Here is a 22,833-nt window from a genome sequence, read left to right as displayed (position 1 = left end):
ATAGCCCTCGGCCCGGCCGGCGTCTCGCCTCTCTGTGCTCCTACGCACCGCTGTGGGTCGGAGCTCTCGTGGTGGTGGGGGGGCTCGTATGTGGAGCTGGGGGAGGCGATGGGGAATCACAAAGCTGAGTGCCAAGTGATGTCTTAGGTTTCTTGTTTAAGGTCAGAGGTAATCATAGAATGATAGAATTGCTCAGGTTCGAAAAGACCTTCAAGACCATCAAGTCCAATCACAACCTAATCGTACTACCTAACTTTAACATCTGATGATGTCCCATCCTTAAAATATGAAGCTGAGCAAGGCAGGAAGCCCAGGTAAAGGCACACAGGGCTTCTGTTATCTGTGAAATCAGACAATGTCCTACAGCCTGTGCTCTGCTCCTTCCCTTCACTTATTTCTTAAACCAGAAAGCAGAACGGCTGCATTTCCTTAAGTGAGCGAACAATCCAAAAAGTTTGTCTGCCTAACTTTAATCTGACCGACAGGCTTAGCAGAACAGAACAAGAAGAAAGAATTACAGGATAAAAAAGGAATTATCCGTGACCCACTGCAGCACTAATGCTGGACCGTGGCTTACAGCATCCTCTGTGTGTGTGTGGAGCCGTAGACTTTGGCTGAACCACTACCCTGAGGGTAAAAGATAGAAAAACAGAACAAGAGACACCACTAAGGTCATTTTCCCAGATGTAGTTTGTTTTATTGCAATTAAACTCCTACATTCCCCCTCCTGTCCCCAAGGGGTGCAGCCTTTGCAATGCACTCGGTGCAGAAACACAGAACAGTGCATCAGTGCCTGGGGTCACCTTAATTCTGTGGGCTGCTGGAAACCGAGCTGGAATTGTCATTTACTGCACTCAGACAACAGTAGCTGGATGCAGGCAGCATGCTGTACGTACACACACGTGCTCTTTGTGTTTAAATAACCTTTCTGTGGTCCCACAGGAGGCCAGAAGCAGGTTAAAATCCACGTGGTCTCATTCCGTTCCACTCTAAGGCACAAAGTCTTGCCTAAAATCCAAGGGGTGCAGAGCTGCTGACCGCACTTGAAAGCTTTTGGCTTTAAAAGGTTGCAAACACCATCCAGAGGCAGTGATGGTGGGGAAGCCATCCCAAATCTATAATTTTCTCTGTTTGGAGTGAGCTGCCCTGCCTGCTCACCAGGCTGCCCTGCAAAGGGGAGGAGAAACCATAGGCCCCTGTTGGAGATGTCCCCTACAAACCCTTTGGGGGTGCTGATCCAATTGAACACGACAACAACAGGATTAGATTCACAGCACTGTGTTTATTAACGCCATGACGGCACAATTATTCTGCGATTTGTCATAGCAGTCCTGAATTCCTGCCCTCTGACTCAGGGCAGTGCCAGAGAGGTGCTGGAAACCAGGATGGAAACAGAACCACAGCCTTGCCCAGTGTGCTCTGATAGTCCCACAGGGTTTTTGGGATGCCCATAGGATGCCTACCAGTGTGGAGGCACACCAGTACCCAGCCAAACTGCGCAGGGCATGACTGCTCTCCATGCCCCTCAGAGACATCCTCATCTTTAAAGGGCTGTGCTGGCACTTGGATGGCACCGAGGGGAAGGAAGCTCAAAATGCACACAGAGGGTTTGGTGTTCTCTCTGTTGAGGTTAGTCTTGGTTTAGTACCTTGGGTGAACAGTTCAGAAGCACACCAGGGAGACAGAGGACGGAGCAGCTGGTGGCTGTGCCACATGCAAGGCACCATCCTCATCCCTTAGGTCTCTGCAGCACCATTGCCCCTACATCTGGCTGAGGATCGTGTCCACTGCTTCTGCCAGGTTGTTCACATAGGCGTCAGGCTTCACCTGGGGGTGGTTTTCATCAGAGGGCCTGCAAAGGAGACAGAGGGGACAATGAGTGAGAGCAGCCTGCTTGCTGGGTCCTTCTGCTGCTACCCACAAAGCTCGGCCAGGCTCAGGATCCAGATGGAGCCCTTGGCTGAGCCTGGGTCTCAATTGACTGCAAGCCTACGAACCTAGAAAGTTGCAAACAATTCCTCTCCCATGGTTGTTTTTTTTTTTTTTTTTTTTTCCTAGAAATAGGTAAGGAAAGGAAGAATCCACTTCTGACCCAGAAACAAGCAAGGTCTGCACACAGTTTTAGTGAATGGGGAGGATCTGCTGGGGTTGAATTTTGCAAATCCAGTGGTGGTGTTTTCCATCAAAAAGAGCCAGACTTGTAGTCACTGCCATCAGCACCCCGGAGCAGAGCAGCTCAAAGCTGTGCTCACCAGGGATTTAACTGAAGATAGTGCCCTGCAGATGCACAATCCCATTTCACTGATTCAGCAGCATTTCTGGCTGGGAGAGACAGAAAGAGCCCGGGTCAGTTTCTCAAAACTCACAGCCCCGTTATGGCCCTGGGGCTGAGAAACCCAACAGCTGCTGAACAGAAAACATACGTATTTTATACGCTTAATGGCTTTCCTTTGGGAAAGAGTGAGAGCCCTCATGTCCAACTCCTGTCACTCTTGGCTCCTGTCGAGGCCATTTTCCCAACAGGGAACATGCATTTCCCATTGGATGAGTGGGAGGCAGAGATTATTATTATTATATTATGTATAATATATTATAATATTATATATTGTTATAATAATAATGATTTGCAGAAGGTGTTGAGCACTCGCCCATGCAAGTACCAAGTTATTTCTCCAGTTGCAGCAGCACACTCCCAGGGCTATTTCCTCTCTGCTCATTTCTCAGCTGCTCTCACAATGGCAGAGCCCTTCTCTTGATTTTGCATGCTAGAAAGTTGCATTGTGCAATAGGGAAACTGAAAGAATGCTCTCCATGCTCCTGGGGTCACCTACACATGGCTCTGTGAGCAGCCTTTGGTATTTCATAGAATCATAGAATGGCCTGATCTGAAAAGGACCACAATGATCATCCAGTGTCGACCCCCCTGCTATGTGCAGGGTCACCAACCACCAGACCAGGCTGCCCAGAGCCACATCCAGCTTGGAAATGGTGCTGCCTGGAAATGGTGCTGCCTGGAAATGGTGCTGCCATTAAATCTTTTTATTTAAGAGGTGAAAGGTTATTCCACAGGTCTTTATGTAATTCTCCAAGTTCTACCTTGTTCCAGGGCTGCGGTGTGATAGGAGCCACATTTGTGAACATTTTTAGGTTCTCCTCAACCAAAGAAGGGTTTTGATTGCTGAAGGCAATGCAAGTTATAAAATACTATGGAGAAAAACCTTAAAATTTAAAGAATAAAAATCCTGTGCATCCCCACCCCTTATGCACCAGTCATTGCTCCTTCTATGATTTATCCATGAGTCTTTTATGACTACAGAAATGCTGATATGGTAAAATACTCCTCTTTTTTTTTTTTTTTTTTTTTTTTTTTTGCAATAATCCTTAATCTCAGTGGGGATTAAAAAAAAAATAATGAACAAAACTTTTCTCCATCTTACACCTTGTAAAATGTGTATTTCCTTGCTTATACACCCGTGTGCTGGGAAGGGGTGGGCACAGAGATACGCAGATCTATCAGCTGGAACAGAGAGAACAAGGGAACAAGGCTCTGATAATGCAACCCTTCCTGCAGATCAGGGCCAGGCCATGTGCATGCTGTTGCCTGGCTCCAGAAAGGACTATGGGCTGGACTGCATCACAGGGCAGAGTCTTGGAAGAACACACTCTTCCTTACTTGTCCCAGGGCTGAGCCCCCATCAGTGCCATTCCTGAAGCTGTTTCATGTGGTCACTGCCTTGTCTTGCAGGACACAGCTGTGAACACTTGACCAAGCAGCTCTGGGTTTTTCCCTTGGCTCTTTTATGCATCTGTCAAAGGGAAAACTGTGAGCAGTAATTCTCAAACAGCAACGCCAAGAAGCAATGCTCCAAATGTAGCCAAACCAGGCTTGTTAGAAATGAGGCAGAGAGGCTGTGCTATGGAACCATGGGGACCTGGGCACCAAGGGGCTGCAGGATGAACAGGGATGGTGGTGAGGGGTCCTCCAACCCCTCCTGGGGCTTCAGGCATTTCTCCAGCTGAAAACACCAAATCAGGAGTTTGGGACCTTTACATCTGCTCCAGCACTGATGGCTCTACAAGAGCCCCCACCCAGGGCCTCCAGGGGTGGGTGGGAGCTGGAGGTTTGGTAGTACTTATGTCCATCAGGTATCCCTGGGGCGTGACCAGCCTCTTCCACCCCAGCCCATGGGTCAGTGGTGCAAGACCCCAGCAGCTCTCTATGGCCCCAGGTGCCAGATCCCCCACCCATCCTGAATAGGGTTGGTTCAGGTCAGTGCTTCAGCTCCAAGGGAACAGCAGGAACAGAGAGTTGGCTCTGCCATATCACCTCTTCACACAGTCTCTTGGTGAGAAGACCTCCTGCATGGGAGCAGGGCTACCAGCAAACAGCTGGCTTCCTCCTGGTGAAGCACGGAGCTAAAACCCAGATCACAAGGCAGAGAAATTCTGCAGGGGGTCTTTCACTGTCTGGGTCAGACTTCTCCAAGTTTTATAGGCCACTTTCCATAGGTATGTTTCTGCAAACAGAAGTGTAAATGGAGGTGCCATTTAGGACAGGGATGACATGGGGGTGGAAGCAGCTCCATCACTTGGATCAGCCCCAAGGCCTGTAGAAACTTGACTTTGGAGAAGAGCAGATGGGAACTGATCAACACACAATCGCTATCGTGGATTAAAATCAGCTTTTGTGTAGTCCTTTAAAAATAGGGGTGGGTAGGAAAAACAACAGGCAGGGCCAGAGCAAGGCACAAAAGTTAAGTGGAAAAAGACAAATGATCTCACATTCCAGTGTGCAAGGCTGCAGTCATTTGGTCCATAGTGCTGCACGTCCCACAGTCACTGACCTTTCCAGCAAGGCAGCAAGGAAAGATCACCCACCAAAGCTCCCTGTGTTTGCACAAGGAAGCTTTTTGTGTCACAACACAGAATTCCTGCTAACTCCCCAATTAAGCAGCATACACTCCTGCTGCATAAAATTAGATAAAAAAGATTAAAACCATTCCTCCTGACAACGTATTCTTCAGGGGCTCTTAGCACGGCTGTAAAATATGTGAGAAGGAGTTTAACAAGATTTTCTTTATGAGGAATGTAAACAGACACTGTTAACCTTTGCTGGTGTCTTTGGACAGATGCAATAATTTCAGTCGGTGCTAGGAGTGAAACTCTCGCTTTCACTGAATGTGCAATTTAATCAGTTCAGCACTGAAAGTCTAAATAAATCACAGTGACTGACAGCACACCGACGTGCAGCTGATGGATGCCTGTGCAGCACATTTCCTGGTGTTACGGTGGGAGCCAAACCAGCATGAGAGGCACCTGGTGAATGCACCCTAGGCTGGAGCAGGTCCCAGAGCTTCAGGGGACGGTGCCTCATCCCTCATGTCACAGCCAGATGTCCCTCAGAATAGAAAGAGAAGATTTTCTGGCTCAAACACCAGTTTTTGGAGAGCTGCTGCAACGGCTTGCATAGAATTATAGAATTACAGAGTCATTCAGGCTGGGAAAGACTTCTACAATCGCCAAACCCAACCCCAGCCCACCCCCACCATGCCCACTGCCCACGTCCCTCAGTGCCACATCTCCATTGGTCTGGAACACCTCCAGGGATGGTGACCCCAGCACTCCCTGTGCAGCTGTGCCACTGCATTACCATGCTTTCTGAGAAGTTTTTCCTAATAGCCAACCTGAGACTCCCCTGGCAGTACTTGAGGCCATCACCTCTCATCCTATCGCTGTTAACTGGGAACAGAGGCTGACCCCCACTTTGCCACAGCTGCCTTTCAGAAAGCTGGAGAGAGCACTGAGGTCTCCCCTGAGCCTTCCTTTCTGCAGACAGAGCCACCTGAGCTCCCTCAGCCACTCTGCATAAGACCTGAGCTGCAGACCCTTCACAATTCTCTTGCCCTTCTCTGAACACAGTGCCTCACCTCAGTGTCTGTCTTGTACTGAGGGACCCAAAGCAGAACACAGCACTTGAGGTGCTCGCAGAGGTGGACAAAGAGTCCCAACCACAAGCCATGGAGCCAAGGATGCCTTCTGCATTGCCACAGCTGCTGTGCCATTCTCCCTGGCCAGTAAGCTTGCACAAGGAGCACAAGTCAATGCCGGAGACTTGCAGCAACCTCCATCTCTCCTCTCTTACCTCCCAGAACTGTGCACAAAGCTAATTGTGTTTAATTGCAACTCATTGAAATTCAAGCATTCACCAACAGGTAGAAATTAACAGCCAAATTGTTTGCTAACATCTGAGGGAAGTCTGTGGGCTCGCCTCTTAATTGCTGCCATTTATGTAAAGCTGCTGCAGCTCTATCTGAGCAGTAAACCTGCTTAAGTACAGCACTTCTCCGGGCAGCAAGGATGCATTGTGAAGAAGGTATTTGTAACTTCTGTGCAGGATGTTGCTAGGCCAACTGATACAGCTAGAGAAAACAGATAGGACTTCTGCAAATACAACCCCATTGTCTGGTAGGGTAAACGGGAGCTGAGATTTATTGCTTTAACTCTGCTACCTGCAGCAGAGCACCTGTGCAGCTGTACCAAGGGACACTGTCCAGTAGCCAGGCTTGCTAAAAAGCACACAAAGCACTGAGTTCTGCAAATCCTTCCAGAAGTATTGCACTGAACAGACCCTATACCAAGATCTCTTTAGACTCCCAGTGAGAGATGCAAACTGTGACCCCCTGCACTAAACCCTGTCAGTAAGCCAGGGTGAGCAGTGGGATCGGCCGCTCTGCCTCGTGGATGCACCCAGTGCTGCAGTGCAAGCACAGCACAAATGGTTTCAATAACAACAGGTCTCCCTCTCCTCCTCAAAAGTTAAAAGCACATTTGCTGCTTGCTGAGGAAGTTTGAGTGCTGCCCCTGCTCTGCCAAAGCCTCCAGGCTAACAAGGTGTTTGCAAGCACTGTGAGACCCAGCCTGCCTGGATTAATTATTGGTGACCTGCGTGGTTCTGCCAAGTGACCTCACTCCATGCAGTAGAAAATCAATTTAAACATCCCCAGGAAAGAATTTGAGCACAAACGTGTTCTCTGTGCATACCTACACACAGATGTGCATCTTTGATGCAAGCAGTGCATTGGCTGTTGGAGGAGCTCAGTATTACCTGAAGGTGGCAAAGGCTGATTTCAAGGGCTGAGCTCGCAGCTCAACATCTTACTCTGTTGAGTGGCTTTGAAGATCCTCTTCGAAGGGAATATTTCGTTGTATTCCTTTAATACATTCTTTACATAATCCATGTTAAATGTGCAAAGTGACAGCAGTGTATCTCATCTGATAGTGCTCCCTGAATTGAATGTCGGGTACTTCTCAGAAACTGCTCCTCCTTTAAACAATTAAATCATTACTTCCCATTGATTATTTGGAACTCTTTGCAACCTTTGCCACTGGCCGTTACAAAAGCAGGGATTGCATCCAAGTGAGGAAAAAGGCTGAGTGCACACCACCAAGTTGTGACATGGGCACACAGTTTCCCAAAGATGCAGCCCACAGCGCTGCAGCAGCTGCCCAAAGGGCTGGAGCACATCAGTGGTTCTGCTTTGGGCCTTCCTTAGCACCAAGAAGAACAGTGAGCCTCATGCTGGGTGCCCACAGCCTCTGAATCACTGTACTGGGCCCATTTGGGGAGCAAAGTGACAAAAAACAATGTGATCCTATGTAGGAAGGGGTCCTGGCATTGGATGGGGATGTGGGGCTGAAGGTGTCAAACCACATCTATCTGTGTTTGTGCTTAAGAATGGATTAGGGAAAGCATGCTAAGCCAACAGTGTTAGTGTAAGGATTAAATCCCCAGCACTGCTGGCTCCTGGCCCTCTGCAGGTTTCTACCTACTTCCTTCCAGCTCCCAGTCCTGCTCCTCCTTCAGGTCAGACCAAACTTGCTACAGTTCTTAAATATCAAAGCAATAAACAGTCACTTTTAATACAAAGGAAAACACAAGCGAGAGCAGCAGCTTTGAGGCTGCTTCACCTTCTTGGTCTCAAAGCTTTTGCATTCATCCACTGAGACTTTTCTTCCCTTTGCATCACCTTCAGGTGAAGACTAATCCTCTGGAGAACGAAAGGCTCATAGCACGGGTTTTAGCCGTGCAGGAGTTGCTTCTGTAACCTAACCTGCCTTGAAATGAAGTTTATTTACACAGCGAGCTCCATACCTTTGAGAAAAGCTGCTGCTTAAAATACTTCAAAGCACGGCTTTGTGCTGGAGGTGGAGCAGCCCAGAAGGCTGCACTCTGCACAGACTGCTGGATGAGAATTCAGCACAAGGCATCTGAGGGTGGAGATATTTGTCTATGAAATAGAAAAAAAATAAAGTAAAACAACCCTCAGTCCTTTTCAAACTGCATCCATCCAGGACAGTGCAGAGAAATCCATGGAGGGCTGATCAATCCTTTGTGCTGCTTTTTCCCAGTCAGCATTGAGCAGCAGCTTGAAATGTAGGCTTAGTTTGTGTGGTACGTGGGCATAAATGTGAAATAAAGGTGTTTCTGAAGCAGACCACTCAAGCCCTCATGTGGAAAGGACTTTCTAGATCATAAAGAGAGAGTCTTCATCTTCATTAAGTAAAACATTAAAGGAAATGTTCTAACTTAAAGCACTATACATTAATGCTTGGCAGTGTAAGGGGTTTAATTGCCTGTTGCTTTCCCACCATAAATTATGGCCTGCAGTAATGGAAAACCTTCCCCCAGCCCTGTTGGTGCACCTCGCTCCCATTTCATGCCTTCAGTCTGGATGGAAGCAGAAGGGCACCATGGAGTTGTCCAGAGTTCATAGAAATGGGAAAGTTTGGAGAAGGCAACAAGAATTTAAGCATCGCACACGTTTGGTACCAGTAGCTCATTACACAGGCAGTGCTCTGCACGTTTTGTTGTTGTGTACATGTGAATGGAATAACTGGCTAGTATGGGGTTAAAGATGCCCCATAGCGAGCCAGCATTACACAGTCAGACAGGAGGTAGCCATTGCCACTCTTTGTTTGCCACTGACCAATGTCCACATCAAATATACGTGGGTATATCTATCTATATATATAGGTATATATGTCATTTCTCCTCATTATTGCTTGCACTAAGTGACCCCAAACTGCTGTGCAACTCTGTCTAGCATCTCCTGTGAGGTCAAGAAAAGCAGCACCACTATGAAGGAGGTCCTGAATGCCCCTGCAGGGCTGATCCATCCCCATTGGGACCACTTCTCAGAGTGCCAGTGCTCACACCCAGGGACACATGGCAGGTGTCACCAAAGCCCTTCCTCTGCTCCTAGTAGCAGCCAGCATGAGGGCCCAGAGCCATCACTGCCCCAAGGACATGCTCAGCCTGGACAGTGAGCTACCTCTTGGCTGTGACATCTGGCACCCCAACAGAAAGAGGTCAAAAGTTTCATAGAGTTCTAGAACCATAAGCTTCTAAGATGGCTTGGGTTGGTAGGGACCTCAAAGATCATCCTGTTCCAGCCCCCCTGCTGTGGGCACAGCTGCCAACCACTAACTCAGGCACCAGGTCAGGATGCCCCATCCAGGGGCACCTCCAGGGATGGGGCAACCACAACTTCTCTAGGCTTCCACTCACACTGTCTAATTAATTGGTACCTTTGCAGATGTCTTCTAGGGCCAGAAGGGAACCACAAATCACCCAGCCTGACTTCCCATCTGCTGCATGCCATGAACGTCACCTGGTAATCCCTCTGTGGAGTCCCAGAACACGTGCTTGGCCAACATTCCTCTGTCCACAAAGAAAGAAGCTATCAGCAAATGGAGATTTGACCGTTGCCCTTGGCAGTGTGGGCTGATGCTAAAGCCCTGCCAACATTTGTACCTTATTTCAAAGTTCTTTTGCTACCACCTCCAGTTGCTGGCTGTGGTATGCCTTTCTTCACTGGATTAAGGATCCCTCCCATTCCCAGCTTCTTCTCCCCATGACAGTGCTTAGCCACTGTAATCAAATCCCCATCTTCTTTATAACAAACTAAACAGATTGAGAGTCTCAAAGGGAAGGCATTTCCTCCAACCTTACAATCACATCTGTGTCTCCCTTCTAAGTCCCCTTGTGCTTTCCAATTTCTTTTAAAAATCGCTGCTGAGAAGAGCATCACGTGCCCCCACAACACCAACCTGACATCCAAGGAACGTGTTTTCCTTCCCACCCCTCAAATTCCAGCCCCGACTCCTAGCAAATTCCACCAGCCAGCTTCATTGCTCTATAAAATCAGATGTGAAATCATTTCATGGTTCATAGGAAAGGGAAAATCTCAAAGAAGAGCAACTAACGTGACCCAGGCGAAGCTGCAAAAACCCAGCGGGAAGAAAAAGTGCTGATGGCCCAGGCATACTTCTGCTGCAAAACCTAACAAAATATTGATTCAGCTTCCAAAAATGAGGCTAAGATCCACGGGCTATGCAGATCTCTAAACCTGCACGTCTCCCAGCTGCCACCCACATGACCCTTCACTTCAACTGTGCTGCAAGGAGTCATTTTCAGACCTTCCCTTATGGAGAGCTGCAACTGAAGTAAAAACAAAAGTAAAGGCATCTGTATCTTAAAATAACCCTCTGAAGTCACCAGGAGAATGAGCTGAGATTTCCCCGATATTTAGGAGGCTGCTAGGTTGATGTTGGCTCTTCTGACACATAAGCATTTTTTTGTGCCCTGCACTTAACTACAGTACTTCTTCTACCAAACCTCTCTTCTATTCTCCATTTCGCCCAACTTAACATCTCTAAAATAAACTCTGGGCTAATGTGGATGTCAGGCTTTCATAATTATCCTGCTTTCAGCATAGAGACACTATACGCCATGTCTCCCTTGGCGTTGCTTTGCCACAGCCCTGTACTCAGGGCCACACTTTTGATATGGACTCTCATGTGATTTGGTTAGTAGTTACATAGGCTTGATTACTCATTAATATTAGTAATAAATAAAACCAAGTAAAGGTCTCTCATTGGCAGTGCCCTTTGGCTCCTCTGCTGTCCTTCACAGCATGCAGTACCAGCAAGGTGAAGAAGGATTATTTACAGGAGAAAAAAACTGGCTGGCTGGAGACCAGTTTAACGTGAGCCAATTTTAAAATCTTACAGAACAAGAGACGAAAAGGCCTGAAATAAAAACAGGCAGAGAGCAGCTCTCTCTGTTGTGTCACCGGTCTTAACTCCGGTTCTACAAACTGTGGGCTAGTCTGCAAAATTAAAATTACAAAGCATAACTATGGATTAATTGCTAGAGGGAATCCATAAACTCAGACTTTGGAAGACATCTGCCTGGGTCCTGGCTCCAGGGGCTCCGATAGTTTTCTAACTCTGCTTAGTTGTTTCTCTGGTCTTCATCAAACCCATGCTTTGATGAAGTTCCTACTGCCATGGCCAATAGTAGAGGAAGAACTTTCCATCCAGCCCGTAACTACTTACAGTTCCTAAAGCTGCCTCTGCCTCAGTCACTGGAATCTGATTTTAAATCTGCAGCCTCTGCTTGTATCCTATGGCAGTTTTTACAGGTCAGCACACCAACCCCAGATTAGGACTTGTGGTGCTTTTGCAGCTAACCCAATGAGCAATGCTCAGAGAACATTCAAGATGTGGAAATTACAAGAAAACAAATAACATGAGGAAGAACCTGCAAAACGTTTAGTTAACATTTATGCAGAATATCACAGAATCATGAGAGTTGTTTGAGTTGGAAGGGACCCTTAACAGTCATCTGGCCCAAATGCCCCCATAATGAACAGGGACACACACAGTATCACAGACAGTCCACCCATCAAATCCATACCTTTTCAGTTTGGAGAGAAGGATGTTATGGGAACCACATCAAAGGCTTCCCTGAAGTCCTCCAGACAGATGACATCAGTGGCTCTTCCCTTGCCCACTGATGCAGTTACACCATCATAAAAAGCAACAAGGTTGGTCAGGCAGCACCTGCCCTCGGAGTACACTGGGGTTGTTATGTAATTAGCAGCAGACAATAGTAAATACGATGGTGAAACCGTGCTGATTTCCCCACAGTGCTGAGAACAACGTGCTGATATAGCCAAGCCTTCAGTCAATACTAATGCAATCATGGAGTGCTGCTGCAGCACAGGGCAGCAGAGGTGACACCATTCTTAGACAAGTGCAATGCCTCCTGCAAAAGTAGGCCCCAATTACACTATCCCTAATTAGCTTTCCAGTGGTAATATGATTTTATTTTATTTTTTTCATTTCCTGTTCTATCAAACCGCTGCTATGTTCCGCTCTGAAAACACTTCAGGGATTAGCAGAATGGTCGCAGTGCAAACTGGGCCCCAAATCTGTGACAAGTGACAGATTCGTGAGAACGTGCTCTGCTGGGAAAAAACCCAGCAGTGGTTTGGAGTGCAGATGGAGCTCCTGGGAAACTCTGATGTCACAGCAAGGGCAACTGCATCCACACAAGGAACGCCAGGGTGGCTCTAGGAGCCCCTTGTAGGAAGCTCCTATGTTCACATTGCTTTTTTTTTAGTTTGTACATGAGAGAAGTAAATGATTTTTTAATGCACAGGGCTCCTGGTGTGCTGAATTCAGTACCACCTGCACAGGCATATTCCCTCTTCAGTTGACTACAGCCCATTATGCTACCTACCCAGTAGGCATTACTACTTACTACTTCCCAGAAGGAATAAAACACTGTTTAAGCTGATGATTACAGAGTGCTGATACCCAGCAGTGCTGGCACTGAATCGTAAAGGTTGGATCACCAAGTCCAGTGGCTGACCCAACACCACCATACCCACTTCCCTATTTGGGACAATGGGGCCAGTTGCTTGAATGGGGAAAAAAGTTACCAATGGAAAACAGGCAGAAGAGCAAGGAAACATTTGGACCTTGATTTCACCAACCTAAGTCTGGGAGATGCTGTTTAGGTCTAAATCCAAAGGAAGCCCGAGGCAGCGCCTCCTCCCAGCCCCCATTCCAAAGCACAGCTTGAAACTAAGTCACAACGACTGTTTGCAGCATTAAAGCTCCGTGGCAAGAAATGATAGCTGCTTCCCACAAATCTGGGCGAGATAAACATCTTTGTTACAAAGCATGAGCCCCTCCAGTTTTATTGACCGAGATAGAAAGCGTCAGATAATGGGAACTGCTGAATCCAGCCTCTGATTAGCAATTAAACACTCAGAGAGGGGCAAGCCTCTGGGCAACAATGCCCTCCCCATTGATTCATATAAAACCTTCTCACATAAATTAGCTATCCCCATGATTTTAATGCTTCACTATGCCCTTGACAAAGGAGTCCTTACAGGGCTGTGCTCAGCAATCGGCTCCAGCCTGGCCCTTTGGAAACCTGGCTGGGATCCAGGGCCGTGGATGCTGCTGTCCCACTGGAAGTGGGATGCAGGAGCAGAAGGGGCTCCTCGCCCCGCCAACCTCCTGGTGGCTGTGGGATGGGGTTGCTGTGCCTGGATGTAGCGTAATGCACGAAGCACAAAGCGGGGATCCGTCCCATCACATCGATTTGCACACACAAACAGCAAACACACCCTGGTTGGCAATATCAAGGAGCGTGCACAGCCCGTGCATGGCCGCCCTGCAGCTCCCTCTGCCTTTGTGCACCTCGGGCCGGGTTCCAGCCTGGCTCGGCCAGCACCGACCTCACAGATCTATTTTGAGATTTGCACGGGCTGATGGAAGCGAGATGTGAGCGGGGCATTTTCTACGTGAAAGGTATTATATAAAAGCGAACTGCTATTCACGTCAGCAGCCCATCTCCCTAATTAAAAGCTGAAAGGATCCGAGCTCGGCCTGAGGAACGATCAATCCTGCCAGACACAATGTACCCGGGAGACGTTTGCAGAACACAACCGACGCTGCTGAGGGCTTTGTTTCCCTGAACCTACTTCCAACCAGTGTAAAAGCTGTGACTGGAAAGTCCTGGTCCTTGGAGGGAGCGCTGGTTTTTATCAGATGGTAATGATGAGTACATCATGAAATCATTTAATAGTTCTCATTAAATGCATTGCTGGAGAGCAGGCTTGATTTACGGATGGTATGCCAGGGGTATAAATAAGCTGCGCTCTGCTTGTAACACAGCTGGTCAAGAAAATTAATGTTTTGTTTTCCATAACCTTTGTGCTCTCCCTTCCTCTGCTACTATGGCAAAGCTCGAGGCGTGTAACTCGATCGTTCTCTGAAAGACAACACAGGTCCCCAGGCCTCAGCCCAGCAGTGGAAAGGCTCCCACATGGAGCTGCATTCCAGCCCCAAACACGTGGACGCTTCCTCACTGCAAAACAAAACCCCGAACTACTTCCAGGCAGTCCTGCTTCTTCTGCACTTGTGCTGGGAATGCTCCCAGCTCCTACAGATACAGATACACTCAGCATCGCTGCACCGAATGCATTTCAACCTTTAAAAGTACAATATCTCTTTTTCTTTTTTCCTCTTCTTTTTTTTTTTCTTTTGCCCAGGAAATAGGACAAAAACCATTCAAACCAGATGACCATCCATCTTCAGATCAGACGAGAGGAAACATGAGGCAGTTGCGGTGCAGGACGGTGGCCAGAGACACTTTTAATGCTTACACTAACTGTGGCACCTAATCCTAAGCAAACACTTCATCAGTTGCATAATGTTTTTTCAAAAGCCCTTTTACTCCCAGCACAAGGCACCCACTGTGCGTGTGACACGGGGCAGGAGAGCTGAGCTCTCGAGGCAGACAGACACGGCTGAGGCTTAGCAGAGAGTCGATTTCAGCAAGGACAGAGGGAAGGGCTTTGCAATCATATGGTTCACATCTGGAATTTACAGGCCTGATAATTTTATAACCCTCTCCTTACGGTTTTCCAGCAGAGCAATATTCCTCCTCGCTTCCCAGCCTAAGCCTTGTTTCATTGCGCTCTGCAGCAGCTGCTGCATCTCTCCAGCTCAGAACTCCACGGAAGGGTGGGAAAGGACACATCCATGCTGACCTTGGTGGCACAAAGCAGGACTTTGCAGACCAAAGGTTGCTCTGCCAGCAGCGGGGGAAGGCCAGCAGGACAGCTTGCTGCTTGCTCACAACAAGTGGGGCCAGATGACCTTTAAAGGTCCCTTCCAACTCAAATGATTGCATGATTCTATGATAAGTCCTTTTAAATCTCACCCAGAGTCCTTTCTGGTTGCTTTTATGGCACATATGAATTGCTCTTCATAAAAGCCACTTTCTAAAGACAATTTTAGTGTTTCTTTTCTGGTTGAAACCAAGAAGCTTCTTACTCAACCAACCATTTCTCAGATGCACTGAATAACTTAGGCAGTAATGTCACCGCATGAAGACATTCAGAAACAAGGAGTCAAAACACCGAGGTGGCGGAGAACACAACAACATGAAAACCACCTCTAACCATGACAGGAAACATGGAAAAGATCAGTCTCATTTAAGACAGGGATCTGAGTGCTTGTGCACATTTATTAACAAATAATCTGTTGCTATGATTGCTAACATTTGTTAAGGATGGTTTCAGCGTTGCCAGCCTCTCCCACCCAACGTGAAGACACTTGGTGAAGGATGTCCTTTATGGTGACACAGAGGTCATTGCTGTGAGCATATTCCAGGCTCTACCTTTGTTCAGGGACTCGAAATCTGCCTAGAAGCAATCCTAGCCATAGGGCTTAGTTTAACCATGCTGCTGGAGAGTCAGCCCTGGCCCCTCTGGGGAAGGAGCAGCCGCCTGGGGAATGAGGGGTGAGGACACAGCAACTTCAGTAATGGCTTTGCCCATCCTGTATGGGCCAGTTCTGGGCCCTGCTTTCTGTGGAGAACTTCCTTTGAGTGCAGTAGGAACTGATCCCAGGCAGCCGAGGGCAGCATTTGTTTCCCTGTGTGCAATGCCTTGTGCTTAAACAAAGGAGGGAGGAAGAGACCTCTTTGGTAATCATCACAGAAATGATCTTGACCTTTTAACACCAAAGCCAAGAATAAAACTGATAAAACCCCTAGAGCTGATCTCTACCTCATTACTGTATTTATGCCAGATTAAGCTTGGAAACTTGGCTTGTTTGCTGGTGTGCAAGGATGTCCCCTGCACAATGCTTCCACTGAATGTATGCAATGTATCCCCCCAGTGGCAGGGCCTCTGCTGAGCTCCTCCTGGCACACCAAGCCTTGTGCCTGCAGATCTACACCCTACACACTAAGTGCAGCCACAGCAGCCCCATGACTGATGCTGCAAGGAAAGCCCAAAGGCTTACCTTTAGCATCCACATTCAGTGATGTCTCTGTCACCTTGCACAAACCAGTTACTCTATATTGCAAGTGCAACATGTATAAACAGAGCCAAACCACCCAGCCTTCAGACACCTGAAGACCTGTGAATGAGAAGCAGTGCACTGAGGAATGCAAACACTCAGTGTTACCTAATCACAGCCCAGGTCCCTTTTTCCTACCTACACACCATTTGCACGTACCCTCAAGGCTCCAGAATGCTTTATTAGGCATTCTGAAGCCTTGGGGTCACAATCACGTGGAGCACTCTCCTTCCTTCAGGCTCCTGTGCAAACTGCAGGACCTCAAACTAACAGTGACCAAATGCTTGGAAATTCCAAGGGATGTGGTGGCTCTGGCTGACAGCAGATGCCCACTGTGTGCTCAAACAGGCCAGCCTCTGCTTGACCTAACGTGTGAGCCACGAGCATCCGCCCCAGAAAGAGTTAAAACAAAGAGTTCTGCTAATACTTAAGTGTTACAAATTTTCCCTGTTAAAATAAATTATTCAGGAGATGTCATCCTCCCATCAGCACCATCTGAGCTACGTCTTTAATAGTTCTGTGCGCTGAACACTTTCTGTCATACTGTCAGTGATACCACGGCTGCAAGATGAAGAAGGGGGGAATGCATGCATGCACACTATCAAACATGAGAGACAAAGCTGCTTCCTCTTAATTGCTATGAAACTCACCCTGCCAAAGGCAGAGGGGAGATTCACGATGTCCACTGCATGTCAGAGGTGTAGAACAAGCAGAAATAACATGCAGACTTCAGGAACAGCAGTAACCTCTGCTTTCTCACCTGATGGATAATTCAGACACCCCTTATACTGCATTTCCCTCTTTTGCCCCCAGATGTTAAAATAACCACCTACTGCCCACATTATCACTTACTTGTCCATGTGACATGCAAAATGCAGGAAGCAAATGTCACCAAACATTCAAAAGCAAATGTGAGCCTAACATAGGAGAACATAGGAGAACTCTTCTCCCAGGACAAGAGGTAGTAGCCCTGAGTTGCATGTGGGGAGGTTCAGGTTGGGTATTAGGAACAATTTCTTCTCTGAAAAAGTGATGAGCACAGGCTGGGGGAGGTGGTGGGGTCACCGTCCCTGGAGGTGTTCCTTGTTATGGGGATGTGTCACTGAGGGATGTGGGCAATGGGCATGGTGGGGGTGGGCTGGGGTTGGGCTTGGGCATCTTAGAGATTTTCTCCAGCTCTCACGGTTCTGTCATTACCACAGCACTGCCTGAAGTCAATGCCTGCAATGCCCGGAATGCCCAGGCAGCTGCAGGTTATGGAGAGAGCAGATTCTTGTTCAATCCTGGCACCACACTCAGAGGTAAAGAGCAGCAAGAGGCATGAATGCTCTTGGCACTGCTTGTCAGCACACCCTCCATTCACCAGGCACCTCAACGGGACTTGAAAGCATTCTGCTGAATGCAAAAATGCTGTGGTCAGTTACAAGTGCTCAATGGCTGAATAGTCAGCAAAGAAAAGCTGTACATGTCCAGGCTGGAATGAAGAAAATTCAATTGCAAATATGCTAAAGTATTCCTTGCAGAAGTCGTGTCCCCTGTGGAGTGACAGAACGAGCATTTGCCAACACTGTGCTTTCTGAGACCAAAGCACTGCTGCCAAAAGAGAACAGGGTGAAGCCACCAAACAAGGAGTGCAGAAAGGACACCGAAGCCTGAAAGTCCAAACAGCCTAAACTCTCAGAGATGAGGACAGTCTCTGCTGTGTGAAAAGGAGAACAGCCACACTCCACAGTAAAGCCAGAGTTCCATCACTTTGCCAAGACTTCTGATTTATGCCTGTGTCCCCAGCTGTTAAACAGGTTAACTCCCCTCACCTATGCCAGATAGGTTTCATATGTTGGTGCTCCGTGTCTCATCTGCTGCTAATGCACTCGTTTCCTAAATTTGGATGCAAGGAGGATGAGTTGGCCCTGTGCACACACATAAGGGATGGTCAGCATCCTGGAGAGAAGCCATCCAACCACAATCTATCATCCAGACCAGATGGCAGAGAATACAAGTGTAGGCTGAAAGTCAGCTATTGTGTGATGCACCTACAGGAGAACATTTGGAGAAATAAGGTTGACAAGGAAAACAGGAAGCCTGAGCTTGTTTGCCCAAGGACAGCGATTATAATAGTGCCTATCTTTATAACATACAACGGACATTCAAGCAAGGCTGTCACGTGCCACGAGGAGGAACATCTGGAGAAATATCTCTGTTTGGATACCTGGGAGGGTGAGGAATCTCCATCCCATCCAGTGTGAGGTGAACGGTACAGGAGCAGAGCAGGGCTGGATGGGAGCACAGGGAGGGCCAGCTGCTATTTCTGGCTGCGGTGCTGCCGGAGGTACTGGGGAGGTCACTTCCTTCTGTGCCTCTTTCTTGCTCAGTGGAAAAATAGTTTGTCATCTGACATTGGAGAAATAAACACTGATCTTTTCCAGAAGTGCTGTGCAAGTGGATCAGTGCTGAGATCCACCATGAAGAAGGAATTCCAGATTGGACCTGGTATTACTATTACCATGGTTATGGTAACTCCAACAACAGTTTTACATGAGGCTTTTCTAAGGGTAAAACTAGATATTGTAGGATCACAGAATGTCCCAAGCTGGAAGGAGCCCATGAGGATCATTGAGCCACCATAGTGCTGATACCCTCATGGAAAGCACATTTCTGACCATATATGCAAAAACTTAGCAGGAGCATGGCCTGGAAGTTGTGGGGAATCACTGCTGTGGGGGTCAGTGCTGTGGGGGATCACTGCTGCTGGGTGTTCTAGCATGGGAGCCATGGCCATGTGTCCACATGGAGAAGCGTTGAAGATGGATGTCACCTCTTGGGCATGTTGGGAGCCGTGTGCCAGTGGCAGCTCAGCTCAGGTGCTCGGGGTCACTTATCCCCAATTTGGGCTTTAGGTGAAAGGTCAGGTGCACAGGGTCCTGAGTCCAGAGGCAGATTTCTTCCTGTCATTTGCACAATCCTAATACGAGAGACACAAGGAGCAGCCGCTTGTCCTGCTGTTATTAGAATCAGTGTCTTATAAATTCCCCTTGCCAGCTATTCTATGAGAAGGCCAAAATGTCACAGGATTAAACCTCACAGGAAGCCTAGTAATGTAAAAATAGCACTTTGCAGAAAAACAAATGTGATGTCTGATGCCAGCCTGAACCACAGTTTGGGGAAGAAATGCTTCTCACATCCCTCTGCCCAAAGATCTGGGAAGGGTGGCACAGCACCCACAGGGGGAGGTTCAGGTTGGGTGTTGGGAGCAATTTGTTCTCAGAAAGAGCTGTGATGCATTGGCATTGGCTCTGCCTGGGGGGAAGGGGCACCATCCCTGGAGGTGTTCCAGAGCCACAGGGATGTGGCACTGAGGGATGTGGGCAGTGGGCATAGTGGAGGTGAGCTGGGGTTGGTGATTTTAGAGGTCTTTTCCAACCTTAATGATTCTGTGATTGCAACTTGGTCATCAGAGGCAAAAACCAAGAAACCCAACCATAGTGCAGCAGCTAAGGCCCAAAAACACAGCGAGCTTATGAATATTTAAGACAAAGCGATTTGTTTTGCTTGGAAACACAGCCTGGCAGTGTCCACAGTGAGAATGCATGACCTCTAATGTGGAACATGTGTTTGGGGAGAATAATAGAGCACCTGAGCTGGAAAGTCAGGCGGGTTGATCCTCCTCCCTTCTCCTGGCAGCCTCAGGGTCACTTTCTGGTTTATGACTTTGGGGGTCAGAGCACATCAAACAGGTGGGCTGGGAGGCTGAGTGCATCCTCCTGCTACCCATCCCCAGAAATCCAATGGCAGAAGCAAAAAAAGAGATGGGTGGGAAAAGAGCCGGCAGCAGTGGAAGCAGCAGCAGAGTTCTTACACACAGCAAACCTGGGAACGGGTCCAAGACTCGCTTACTGCCAGACCAAAGCCACCTGCATGACCATTTCCTAACAGTGCAGCACAGCACGTGGCACGAGGCGTGAGGTGTGCGGATATGCTGGGAATCTTGCAGTCAGACAAGCTGGCCAGCACACAGGGAGGGTTAAGGCAACTGGAGCCCTCTGCTCGTTGACTGTGTGAATTAGAGGCAGATAGTTTGCTGCGAACATGCTGATCAATATCTCCCAGCTGCCAGTTTAATCAGGATTAAGCCAGCAGCTATTAATTTTGCTCTTTTCCGACAACATTTAGCCACCGTGTGAAAGCGTTTCCTCTATCACAAACAAATCGACCTTGATAGCATCTATCCAGACATTTTAAAGGGACTAAAAAAAAAAATAATGATAATAATAAGAAAACCCCAAATGCAAACACTAACAATAGAGGCCAAGACTAATAATCTGGCTTTAATTAGAAGTCATGTTTTCCAGTGAGTCGGGAGGAGGAAGCGCTCCGGCTGCCAGCAGCTCAGCCCCACGCTACAGAAGCCCAGCTTTTGCTCTTAGCACACACGTGTGCTTGCTGCAAGCACTGCACCTTGCAAAGCCACCTCTTAGCTCCTGGTGTGTGCAGCAATGCAGCCAGCAGCAGAGGTATCAGCATCCCAGGAGAGGTTTGGCTCCTCGGGCACTTTCACAGTCCCTGAGCATCCATCCCTCCTGGCAAAGTGAAGGATATATTTTAACATTCCAGCTTGTGTGGGTTTTGGCTCACCTGCAGGCAATGAAGATGTATATACACATAAACTGCTTTGCTTCTGACATGCATCCACGTTGGGGAGCAGTTGCAGTCCTACCCAGTGCAGGTATGCATACCAATGCCCCGAAATAATGCAGCGGAACTCAGGGATGAAAGCCCTGGGCTACACACAAAACATGCCTGCAGACCTATGAACAAAACAAATGATGACAGGAATAACAGCTCTGAGAGGCAGCCGTTTTGTCCCCTTTATCCTCAAGAGTCTTAATCTCAATTACAGAGTGACTCATGGAGGAAGAGGGCACATCCTAGGACAGGGGGACCTGGCTCCCAGCTCCACGAAAGCCCTTTCTCTCAGCTATTCTGCCCATGGCAAGGGCACCAGACATTCTCTGAAGAAAGGATAACAGAGGGGCTGGGCTTTCCTTCCAAGCTTCCTCTGAAATCACACTTGGCAGAGAGGCCCCAGCCTGCTGAAAGAGCATGGGAATGTGCATGGCAAGAGCCGTGTCCAGGTTGGACCTCGTTGGGGTTTTCTAAGCCATCTGGGCTCCGATTTAGCTTTCCAGATAAGCTGCAAGTGAAAAGCCAGCTCCTAACTGAAGGGCTCCGTTTGGAGTTGTTGGCAGGGGAATGGCTGCAGGACGTGCTCACTGAGCTCTACCCTTGCCAGATGGGGTTAAGGGCAGCAGAGAAAGGCTTTTGCCACCACTGCTGTGTGGGAAGGACAGCTTTCTCGCTCCTTTCCTATTCCCCAGATCCACGATTCCACTGCTTCTTCCAGCTGGAAAACTTCTGCTCCTATTTCCCATCTGCTGGAAAAGGAGTGAGAGACCTCGTGCAGGCAGAGCTGAGGCAGCTAACGCATTTCCCAGTGCTGGGTTACACAACCCTCCCCCTAGCAAACACAGCAGGATGATGCTTGAAAGGAGGTTGCCCTCCATCAGTCCCAAAACACCAAATCCCAGCTGGAGTACATTCCCCACCATCGTGCCTCGCAAACATCATCTGCTGAGAATCCCTCATTGTTTACAGGGCTCCAAAGCTTGGACACCTCTCTTCCCCTTCTCCACGTGGACCTGGAGAGACCCTTGGAGAAGGGATAAATGCTGACCACCATTTGCCAGCTGGTGTGGATTCTGCCCTCTGGATGATGTCAGCTAAGGCAGCTGTTCTTCCCCAGAAAGACATGACTGTGGGGGGGGGCATGTCTCTGCGAGAAGTCTTTTAAGAGGAAACAAACAGGGAAACCTCAAAAGTGTTTGAGCACAGAATTCTGCTTCCTTCCACTCCAGTCTGTACAAACCATCTATTAATTGCAAAGCGACATCCGGCTCTGACTGATGGATTGGGTGACACTCAGCCTCCACCCTCCCAGCTTAAGGCAGGAACTGAGTTGATATAAATTAAACTGAAGAGCCATTGTTCAAATCAGAGTAAATTAAGCCGTATTTGGGCCAGAAAGGGGCGATTTGAGGGAGGCTGACATGTAGCAGAGTTGGTTCAGATAGCACCGAAGGGCAAACAAACATGGAGAGAGAAAAGCCATCAGTGCCAGGTGGGACTGCAGCTCCCATTACTCTCCCAGGACTGGATGTAATCCAGGTGACAGCAGTTACCCAGCACTGCCTCTGGGAATCAGCAGAGGAATGTTAAAATAATACTTTGCTTTCTTTCTTTAAAGATCTTACAGAGCTTTGCAAACATTGGGGAACAAAACCTCTTGGCGCTCCCGAGCTGCAGTATAAACTGGGTGGGAGAAGCACTCAGGCAAGTCAGAAGTCCCAACCACTCTTCCATTTGTTTTTCTGAAGGGGAAACTGAGGCCCCGAGGGAGGCAAGCCAATGTTTCCTGATTTGAATGCCTGATGTTGGGCAACTCATCCGCGCGAAGAAGCCATTCACAATGTTAAATATATACTTTTAAATCAGATTAAAGCATCACAAGTTTGATTCCCTTCCAGACAGCTCGGTTGGCTGTGT

At 48.1% G+C, this 22,833-nt stretch overlaps 1 protein-coding gene across 3 annotated transcripts in view; it reads right to left on the bottom strand.

Annotated features, from left to right (window-relative positions):
* Positions 1-1,262: 1,262 nt before the first annotated feature.
* The window catches only part of LHPP (phospholysine phosphohistidine inorganic pyrophosphate phosphatase), a 67,700-nt gene continuing 46,129 nt past the window's right edge, over positions 1,263-22,833 (bottom strand). For 2 of the 3 annotated variants that reach the window (XM_090145638.1, XM_031597336.2), the window contains one exon: positions 1,263-1,852. In XM_090145638.1, coding sequence (XP_090001764.1) covers positions 1,844-1,852 — 9 coding nt within the window. In that variant the 3' untranslated portion in view covers positions 1,263-1,843. Of the gene's footprint in view, positions 1,853-9,588; positions 9,722-22,833 lie in introns of all 3 variants that reach the window. The other variant, XM_090145637.1, reaches the window with a different exon arrangement.

The sequence above is a fragment of the Phasianus colchicus genome, chromosome 8 (genome assembly GCF_987193195.1).
Source record: "Phasianus colchicus chromosome 8, bPhaCol1.hap1.1, whole genome shotgun sequence".
Taxonomy (NCBI): domain Eukaryota; kingdom Metazoa; phylum Chordata; class Aves; order Galliformes; family Phasianidae; genus Phasianus; species Phasianus colchicus.
The sequence above is the reverse complement of the archived record's forward strand: the minus strand, read 5'-3'. Positions and strand labels throughout refer to the sequence as shown.